Source organism: Micropterus dolomieu, linkage group LG11 (genome assembly GCF_021292245.1).
Source record: "Micropterus dolomieu isolate WLL.071019.BEF.003 ecotype Adirondacks linkage group LG11, ASM2129224v1, whole genome shotgun sequence".
Classification (NCBI taxonomy): Eukaryota; Metazoa; Chordata; class Actinopteri; order Centrarchiformes; family Centrarchidae; genus Micropterus; species Micropterus dolomieu.
The window spans coordinates 8,307,155-8,317,974 of record NC_060160.1 but is presented as its reverse complement, the minus strand read 5'-3'; the positions used below and the strand labels follow the sequence as shown (position 1 = coordinate 8,317,974).

The following is a 10,820-nucleotide window of genomic DNA, read 5'->3' as shown; positions in this document are numbered from 1 at the left end:
ATAGTCATCCGACGACTCACAAACTTACAAAAACGAACTAACAAAATATATTTATATCTTTAGTTTTCTTCCTCTTTATCCTGTTTTTCTTCCTCATCCTCCATTTTTGCCCATATATTTTGCTGTAGAGCTGATCTTTCCCAGCAGTTTTTTGAAAATGTATTCATTTATAAAAATAAAACAAAAACAGCCAGGGCGGCCAGGACAGGACGTGAAAACAGGACATGTCCTGGGAAAACAGGACTGATGGTCACCCTACCATAGCTTCATATAAAATGTTAGTCTAGCAAACATTACAGGAGGAAAAACAGTTTCACTTACTCGCACATCCACTCGAAGTCAGAAAGTGGCCTGGCCTTCTTGCCAATGGCATGTACAGTCCTAAACAGTAGCTTCATCTTGTTGCTGGTCTGCTCTGACATTGCCATTAGCGCTGTCACAGAAGTTTTCGAGAGTAGAGGCTCAGATTGAGCCAGAGACACAGACACGCAGGCAGTGTGACACTTACTGTGTTCATGGTCACGAATGTTGTCAAGTTTCATCGTTTTATTTCCGATGACAAATGAGTTGTTTCTGTTTTTATCTTTAGCATACTGGCGACACACAGAACAACTCATCACGACCGCGTCAGAATCATATTGTAGCCAGCCTCTTGAAACTCCGTTCTCTCCAAACCTCCATTTCTCACAAAACTTTCTTTTTTTATGTAATTCGTCCCCCTTTTCGTCTGTGGGTTTTCGTTTTAAAGGTTGGCTCACTCCTGGTAAATGTCGCCACATAACAGCTAATAAGCGGCAGCTAGCTGCAGATCGGTGACTTTGCAGTTCGTACCGCGCTTTCTCCTTTCCACAAGCACTCGCGTGGCCGACGTTGCTATGCAACCATGAACAGAGGCGCGCTTGGAAAAACGGGCGGCCGGGCGCGTCTCAGTGTAAGAGTGTAAGTGAATGTCGCGATATTACTGATCATGGAAAGATTTTGCAGCGGTGCTGATGATTACATTGTAGGGAAAACACTGATTACATTACTATTTTGGTATGAACATTCACCCGCCAGTGTGGCGGATAGCCTTTTGAAATTTACTCGCCAAACGGAAAATCTACCCGCATTTGGCGCTTGGCGGGTGTTAATTTCGGACTCTGGCCAGGGGTAATCCATGTTAAGTAAAGCATCCATTCATTTATTGGGAAGTTATACACTTTAAGTGATTTACAACTATTCCGCCTCGTGGAGATCTGAAAGTACAAAGATAGCAATTACATCATGTTGAATTTTAAGTTTTCACTGTTTGCATGCTGCAGCATAAGAAACATTATGTTGTGTGTGTTTTTGTGGTAGGTTTTTTTATTTCACTCAATGTAAGCGTTGTATAGCTTCAATTATATACAAAATATATAAATAATGCTATTATACAGTGTGATTTTCTTCCTGAATGTGTAAAGATGGACGTCATTTGAGTAAAGTTCCCAGACTTTATGCTTTTTATAAAACTATGTACACACATGTAGTACAACTCCCCAAACTAGTAAACAGACTTTGATGTATAAAATCTTGCCCTTAACAAAAAATGAGAAGTTTCAAGAATGTTAATTTATCTATTTATGCATTCACTTTCTTAAATGATTAGTGAAACAGATAGGATATATGAAATGAATATGTTTACAATCTATAATGTTGTCATCCTGATTACTGTAATCTTACTATTTTGGCCTAATCTGTACACACATGTTGCATGTCTGTCTGTCCTGGGAACAGAAGTCCTCTTCTTGCTCATCTGCAGGTTTCTTCTGTATTTTCCCTGTTAATGAGGTTTAATGGGTTAAAGTTTTGCGTTATCCGAACCGAGGGTCTAAGAACGGAGGGTGCCATTACTCTAAAGTATACAAAAATCCCTTGAGGCAAATTTGTGATATTGGGCTATAAATAAATGACTTGACCTGACTTTACCATCCGAAAGAAAAACAAACAGAGACAGATGGTGTTTAAAAAGGTTTCACAATTATGCCCAGAAGTTAATACAGAGCGGATGATTTGTCTTTTATTCTGGCTGCAGGACGGTCGTGGTTTTGGCATCGGTGAGCTGGTTTGGGGAAAGCTGCGAGGGTTCTCGTGGTGGCCAGGCCGCATTGTATCCTGGTGGATGACGGGCCGGAGCAGAGCTGCTGAGGGAACCAGATGGGTCATGTGGTTTGGAGATGGAAAATTCTCAGTGGTGAGTGTTTAGAGCCAACATTAATATTACTGTCAGATATTTTTTCACCAGAAATTAAGCAAAACAACCTGCCGTTAATAGTGAAAACCACACGCTTTATAATAAGCCTTTTTTGGGGGGGGGGGGTTTTGCTCAACTAATTGCTTTTTTTCCAGTATAAATATAAAAATCTCCAGACATCTCAACAACATAATTTTTGTGTAAACAATGTGACGTAAACAATTTTCTGTGTATTTTTACAGGTCTGTGTAGAGAAACTCATGCCTTTAAGTTCCTTCAATAATGCCTTTCACCAACCAACTTATAACAAGCAGCCCATGTACAAGAAAGCCATCTATGAAGTGCTAGAGGTGAGAATAAGAGCAGTGGGTTTCAAAATCTTGTTTTCAGTTTTGGTGATTCCCTCACAAAATAAACTGCCTATTAAACTGAGCTCATTGCCTTTAAACTGGTAGCACTGTACAGTTGTTTTCATTTCTTTAAAGGAATAATTGGACATTTTGATAATTGACCTTATTGCACAGAGCTAGATGAAAAGACTTATGCTGCTCTCCAATCTGTTTGCTAAAATTGATAGATGATTAGCATAGTTTAGTAAACAGCTAGTCTGGCTCTGTACAAAGTTCAGAAATACCCTTACTAGTACCTCTAAAGCGCACTAACATTTTTTCAGTTAATTTGGTCCGTACTCAATCAGAAATAAAAGAACAACATTATTGTGGTTTCACATGGACTTAAGTACTAGAACTGTTTCTTTTTAATAAATTCTTTGCAAGAAATCATGTGGTGTATTGGTGTATGTCAAACTACGATAAGATACAATATACTTTATTGTGCCAGTGAGGAAATTCATTTTGGGCTTAGTGATGCTGCATTTATTACAACCAGTAAATAAACTATTGGAACTATTCCTTGAAGTCTTTCCTGAGCATCTAATTAGCACAGGCACATACAAAAAAAGGAGGAATAAAGATAAAATAATTATGATCCCTTTTTGGGATCATAGGCAGCTGTGGTCTTTTGTTGAGACATTGAATTGACCACACTAAATCAGTAGGTGTAAATTTCTGAAGGTATATTGAGGCTAAACTTAAATCACACATGTTTTTCATGTATTCGTAGGCAGCTAGCAACCGGGCAGGCAAAGCCTTCATGGCCTGCCCTGACAGTGATGAGACAGAAACCTCCAATTCAGTTGAAATGCTGAACAAGCAAATGATTGACTGGGCTATGACAGGATTTCAGCCCACTGGACCCAAGGCCTTAGAGCCACCAGAGGGTAAGAGGAAGTGAATTTTCAAAAGTCAAAATGATGAAGCTTTAATCGTTGGACTTTTGCCTATGTTTGTTGCCAGCTACTGGGAGTCTTGACATTTTACATTTTCAAGGAGCTTCTCATGTGTTGTATGTAATATTAATTATCTAATATGCTGTGCACCCCAGAGGAGCGAAACCCATACAAAGAGGTTTACCCTGAGATGTGGGTGGAACCTGAAGCAGCAGCCTATACCCCACCTCCAGCCAAAAAGCCTCGCAAAAGCACAGCAGAAAAACCCAAGATCAAGGACATCATTGATGAGAGGACACGAGGTAAGGTTCCTCATTTATTAGGTTAAATAGGAGTCATGAACTCTATATTCCTTCCCTTGGGGAGGGCTCAGCAGGTTATACATCAGAGTTAAGTGGTCAGAGAAGTCGTGTGTGGATTAGAGTGGCTTAATGAGTGACTAAGCAAAAAGGTTTGGGCTGTTCCAATGACAATTAACAGTAGTTTTAGTTCATTCCCAAACAAGCTTTATTGATATTGCTGTAGGATGTCTTGGCAATGGGTACCTGATTCAGTAACATAAGGGACACCCATATTGGTGTGGCCTAATATTAGAAAATCTGTTGTTTAACTTATTAGTACAATGGATTTATGTCATGTTTGAAGTTTATTTCTCTATTTGACCATTCTCTGAAATTCTTGTTTCATTTCATAGTATTGCATATATAAAGTATAAAGTTTGCTTACTGATTGACTATAGAGTATTTTGAATGAATATGTTAAAGCAAAATTTTTTGAAACTCTCTCTCTCTAATTTATTGTTGGACAAAAAAGAGGAAATAATAATAAAAAAATCCTGCTCAGACTCTTGGTTCTCAGTCGAATACATTAGCATCTGATTATTTATCCAACTTTGACCCTGAACTGGATGATTTAATGAGGCAAGAAATAAACCTTTTAGCTATAAAAAAATACTCCAGAAGCATTTCATGTACCTTTTTTAGTTATACAGGCATGGGTAATTATTACTACATTAAATTATTTTTCTTATAATAATAGCTCCTCCTAGAATTTGGTATACCACACAACCTTTGTGGTTCCTTATTTACATAAATTATCTGCCTAGTGTTTGTAAATTTACATCTAATATATGACTTCTGTCACCAACTAATACAATCTTTTATTCTCATAGAAACGTCAGGAACCTCATGTTGTTGCAAAAAAAAGTCCCGTTTACAGGAGGGGTTTCTTTTCATTTGAGTAGAAGAGATCCTCTTTTGTTAATAAGCTCTACGCAGTTTATTGCTATTAAAAGATTCTGCTAGTACCTTTCACAACTACCAAAACAGAAATGGTCATCAGCTGCAGTCTGCATACATGTCCAATTTTGAATTTCTCACACAGGTGGTGTAATCTGGAATTCAGTTCCCTCTCAATTAAAATTTGGTGTTATCGCACTCACACTCCCAGATAGAGATAGATATAGATGGATGGATAGATATCCATATCACCTAATTTAACACACCTGCTTCCTATTCACACCTGAGACCTTGTAACACTAATGAGTCACATGACACCAGGGAGGGAAAATGGCATGACATTAATGGCTGTGTGATGTGTTATTTTGAGGGGACAGCAAATTTACACTGTTATACAAGCTGTACACTCACTAATTTACATTGTAGCAATGTCATTTCTTCAGTGATGTCACATGAAAAGATATCAAATATTTACAAAAATTTTGTGAGATACTGTGTGTGTGTGTGTGTGTATGTATATTTATTATCTGTGAGAATAAATGAACTAAAACAACTGAGCTAAAATTGGAACTGTGCCTCACAAATTTATTGCCAAGTGTGGATTTTGTTAACCTACATTTCTTATCAGGTGTATCTTCTGTTGTATTTTCTATTTTCAGAGCGGCTTGTTCATGAAGTGAGACAAAAGTGCCGCAGCATAGAGGGTAAGTGATGTGTCCTCTGTGCGCTCTAGCTTGTAGCAGCACCGGGGGGCCTCTCAGGGGATGAACACCTAGACGTCTTACACTTGCCCTTGTTGTTGACAAGCAAAGCTGCAGAAATGTATGCGTCTGTGTTAATAAAATGATAAAAGAGTACAGATGTAGAAATAACATTTCCATGATTTTTCCTTGCTCCCTTGTGAGTTCTCTCCAAACATACCAGCAAAGCTCATTAGAGTACACCTGCTTCACAGCTGTTCAAATAATTCCGTTGAAGTGTGAAGTTCGGAGCGTCACAGAGTATTCACACCTCTCTGACCTGTTAACTACTGACATACTGCACTTCTTTTCTACAGACATCTGTATCTCCTGTGGAAGTCTGATTGTTAGCCTTGAGCACCCACTATTTGCTGGAGGAATGTGCCAGAGCTGTAAGGTATGATAGTGGTTATTAAAAGTCTGGGACTCAACTCCAGCTACTGTGTCGTAAAGAACAAAAACAGCTCCTTTCAAAGCTAATAATAATCTGAACATATTCCAAGCAGCACCTGATGTGACCCATAATACTGAGTTGGGTTTTTTTTGTTTTTTTAAATATGTCAAACTGTTTTATCTTGCCTCTTTTTCACAGAACTGCTTCCTAGAATGTGCATATCAATATGACGATGATGGTTATCAGTCATACTGTACTATCTGCTGCGGAGGACGAGAGGTGCTCATGTGTGGAAACAACAACTGTTGTCGGTAAGGTTCCTACTGGGTTCTACTGTGCAATGGAGGCAGGTTGTAATAGACACCACAATGTCTTCAACAGCAGTGTGAATGTAAATCATGGCAGCATCTTTTGTACAAAGAAATAATTTGTACACAGTCTGTATTGTGGATGGCATATCCAAACAAAATGTACTATTGTCAGGTTTCCATTCAAACGCAGTGCAAATTTCCAGTAAAAGAACATTTGAATTAGTGCAAGTTTACATCGACTACTGTTATGTTATACAAACGCAATTTGAAAAAAAATGTGGATAAAAATTGGTGGATGCTAAGGTACTTACTGATTTGGTAAGGAAGGATTAGGACATCGAAGCTAGTAGATCTTTACATCATTTAATGGTTATAGGAGACATTAACAAGAACTGGAATAGGAAATAAAATTTAAAAATATGTTGCACATGATGTTCAGCCATTTTCACATATCAGCAGCAAATCCAAATAATTCACATGTAGTTGTCTGCGACACACTGCTGAACCTAGAATTTACACAGTTCCTTTTTTTTGTAAATATTTCCAGAAATGTTCTGTAACCTTAAGACAGATTGTTCAAATCTCCATAGGACGCCAAATAAATAAATAATAAATACATCACCTTTTTATATAAATCATCCACAGCCCATAGTGTACAGTTGTTTTTCCAATCCAGATAGCAGGATTGTGACATGATTGTTATATTGAATACATATAAGAGGCTTTGTAGTGGTGTCAAAAATCTCATAGCACTGATGTTAGGCACCATCACGGTGGTCCAGTAGAGAAGCGGCTTATCACAAATAATATATAAAGTGTGGTTGTATGTCAGTTGAATAGACCACTGTTAAATATAAAGAAATAGTCTGAAAAAGTATCCTCGCATACCCAGACTACACGCTTTAAGCCAATAAAAATACCATTGAGAACAGATTGAGCCTTGTAAGTCACATGTTGGACCAATCAGCAAACAATGGTTTGCTGTGTGTTTACTGTAGATGATGGCATTTGACATTTGGATGACATTTTGATGACAACTTGCTGCCTCTCAAAACTCATTCGAAGCCATTGAAACTAGGTCTTGTAGATGTAAAACAAAGACTGATACTGCAATTGTGTCGCCATTTTCTGACCTCTGACTAATTTAGAAATAGATTTTTGGAGCAGAGTGCTGTCAGTCATTAATTGTTCAGCATACTTTAATGAATAAGGCTGACGATAGTCTATAGTATATGCTTCTGTTATTGTCAACAATTAGTATTAAAAGATAGAAACTAACAATGCATTAGTCCTTCACTTCCCCTTCTGTGGCACTCAGCCAATAGTGAGTATTCACATCAGCAGGATGAATGGAACATGTCAACCAATGCAACGCTGTGGCTTATTGATGTTTTTAATATTTTTTGGGCAACGTTGGAACTCCCTAGCACAAATAAATAAGATACACAAGGCTGTTATCAATGTGTAGGATCAATGTGTCTCAAATAATTTAAAATATGGCATTGCCGGACTACAATGAGAGAACCAAAAGTTGAGGGATGAAATTGCAAGGCTTGATTTGTTTTTAAATTGTACATTACTGCTACTGTTATATGCACAAACGGGTAGTTCTTGGCTTATTAGCATGTTGGGTAGTTTCAGAAAGCAACTAATGTTGATCTTGATATGCCATCACAATCACTAGATATACTAGATAGATATGTTCTCTAATTAACCTTCTTAACCTGTGTTCAGCTGTTTCTGTGTGGAGTGTGTAGACCTTCTCGTTGGTCAAGGCGCAGCCCATGCAGCCATCAAAGAGGATCCGTGGAACTGTTTCATGTGTGGTCAGAAGTGTGTGTTTGGTCTTTTGGTGCGTCGCACTGACTGGCCCAGCCGTCTCCAGAACTTCTTTGCAAATAATCATGACCAAGATTTCGTGAGTAATGCACCTTTAGGCGTTAAATCCCACAAACGTTCTCACTGAGGAGGACTTTTTCCTGTGTCTCATTTTCTCCCCCCCTGTCTTGGTGTTGTATTTCAGGACTCACCAAAGCTTTACCCCCCAGTCATGGTGGAGAAGAGGAAGCCCATTCGTGTCCTGTCGCTATTTGACGGCATAGCAACAGGTTAGACAAGAAGTGGATCCAGTTTCTGTAACCAAGTCTGTGTGAAATGTTCTGTTTGCATCAATTTACACAAGTGCCCCCTTTCTTTTTTTCAAATTTTCATAGTGAATTGGTCACAGAAAAATGTTTTTATCCTTTTTAGTTGACTTATACGTCATGATATATACTCTTATTGAACAAGCACTAAAATAATTTGAAGGTTTAACTTTTTACAGTTCTTAGTAGCATGGCCGTAACCAGCCACGAGGTGACCAAGATCCGGACCTCCGTAATTATATGTAGACTATTGCCTATCAGTAAAATAATTAGAATAAATCCATTGCGGACACAGATAATTTATACTGTCGCAATCCTCATTTCAACTTGAAAAACTCCATGATCAGTGTCCACACTTCGTGTGCGCAATAACTGAGTGTACCACTGTTTGCAGGCAGAGTTTTGCGCAATACGCTTTGTGAATTTTCAGGTGGGTGAAATAGGGTGAAGCGTCTCCCCATGAAGTGTGACGCTGTGCGTATTTACGCACAAGCCACAGCAGCATAACTTCATATTTAAATCTCCAGACACACCGACAGGATCGGTCAGAATCTAATACTAATTAATGTTCTGTGTTAGTCCATGTTCATACAGAGAAATCATCTGGAGTGAAGCAGCCGTCCTCCTGATCAATCCTCTATCAGAGTGTTTAAATTATTTCAGAAGCTAAAAGTTGACTTCTGTTTTCTGTCCTGTGCTGATCCGCGCATCACACCAATGTAGCTCCTATAATCGTGACAAAAACAGCGCAAACACCTGCTGACATCAAATTATTAAGCTGCAATATCAACCAAAGCATCCTCTAAATTCAGAACTAACCTGCTGTATTTTATGTTGTCATATAGTAACCACAGTGCCCATTATGTAGTCTGTACATGTAAAAAGATATTTTAAAAAACAAATAATCTGGACCTCACTAATTTCTAAAGCCTGGTTACGGCCCTGCTTAGTAGTAACATTGTTGTTTATCAGTAATCGCACTAATAATTGGACTAATAATAACACCATAGTCATTGTGAGAGTTCTGTCAATATGTGACTGATATCAGCACATTATATTGATGACGGTAGAGTAATGTAGGCTGACCATGTTTCAGATACTGTATGAGTATTAAACAGAGAATTTGAGAGGTCATTTTAAGTTCTACTCAGTGTAGGGCTATTTTTGTCAGAGACGGCTCCAGAGCTACACATCAGGTTTTACTTTTTTATCGTGCAGAGTAAATTGGTTTTGGTAAAATCTTGATGTGTTTGTACTTAGTTTACTATGTTCTGTCTGACCCTCGGCCCCCTCCTGCGCAGGGCTGCTGGTGCTAAAAGAACTTGGAATCGAAGTGGATCGCTATGTAGCGTCTGAGGTGTGCGAAGACTCCATCACAGTGGGAATCGTCCGGCATCAGGGTCGTATCATGTATGTTGGTGATGTGAGGAACGTCACACGCAAACATGTGAGTATAAATTATTTATTTTTCCTTAGGGTTGTGTGAAGTGTTTGGTCCTTTTCTGCTGTATCTTTTTTCATGCTTCACATTCATTCAAGGAGTTGGCTTATACAACAGCAGTTTTGTGAAAAACTGAAAAATAAAACTCCACTGAAAAAGGTGAACGAGATTTTCATCAGAGTGAGGTCAACTTCTGTTGGCTCTGACTTAAACCTGAAGTGGATGATTACATAGTAGCTACTCACAGTACATCGCACTAGTTTGCCAGTTTGTTGTTGATAATAATAATAATAATAATAATAATAATAATCCTTATTTGTAGAGCACTTTTCAAAAACAAGTTACAAAGTGCTTTAACAAGTGTAAAGACAATAATGCCCAAGAGACAATAATACAAAAAACAATACAAGATAAAAGCATGAAAACATTGAAAAGACTAAAATACAGATAAATATAAAATTAGTAAAATACAATAAAATAAAAGGGATAAAATAAAGTCAAATAAGATCGGGAAAGGCTCTCCTATAAAAGTATGTTTTAAGAATGGACTTAAAAGAGTTCACTGACTCGGCTGACCTGATTTCCTCGAGCAGGCTGTTCCAGAGCCTCAGGTCCCTGACAGCAAACACTCTGTCCCCTTTAGTTTTCAGTCGAGACTCTGGAACAGACAACAGACCTCTGCCCGAGGATCTCAAGGTACGTGCTGGTGTGTATGGGACTAAAAGGTCAGAAATATAACAAGGCGAGAGGCCATGAAGAGCTTTAAAAGTGATCAATACAATTTTAAAGTCAATTCTAAAACATACTGGGAGCCAGTGTAATGAAGCTAAAATAGGAGTAATGTGGTCATATTTCTTTGTTCTGGTTAAAAGCCTGGCAGCTGAGTTCTGGACAGTCTGGAGTCGATCAATAGATTTTTGGGTTAAACAGGTGAAAAGGCTGTCTATGAAGATTCTCAGTCATCCAGGTCATAGTTATCCAACGAAGGTTAAAATCAAGGGCAACTGGACTTGGTTGAAGATACTGGAAGACGTTTCGTCCCTCATCCAAAG

General features: G+C 38.3%; 1 protein-coding gene across 5 annotated transcripts in view; it reads left to right on the top strand.

The window, feature by feature from the left end:
• dnmt3ab (DNA (cytosine-5-)-methyltransferase 3 alpha b) overlaps positions 1–10,820 on the top strand; it is a 50,425-nt gene that overhangs the window by 32,862 nt on the left and 6,743 nt on the right. For all 5 annotated transcript variants that reach the window (XM_046062007.1, XM_046062010.1, XM_046062009.1 and 2 more), the window contains 10 exons: positions 2,054–2,212; positions 2,455–2,562; positions 3,335–3,491; positions 3,656–3,802; positions 5,398–5,442; positions 5,796–5,875; positions 6,071–6,183; positions 7,918–8,101; positions 8,207–8,291; positions 9,629–9,774. In XM_046062007.1, coding sequence (XP_045917963.1) covers positions 2,054–2,212; positions 2,455–2,562; positions 3,335–3,491; positions 3,656–3,802; positions 5,398–5,442; positions 5,796–5,875; positions 6,071–6,183; positions 7,918–8,101; positions 8,207–8,291; positions 9,629–9,774 — 1,224 coding nt within the window. The remainder of the gene's footprint in view (positions 1–2,053; positions 2,213–2,454; positions 2,563–3,334; positions 3,492–3,655; positions 3,803–5,397; positions 5,443–5,795; positions 5,876–6,070; positions 6,184–7,917; positions 8,102–8,206; positions 8,292–9,628; positions 9,775–10,820) is intronic.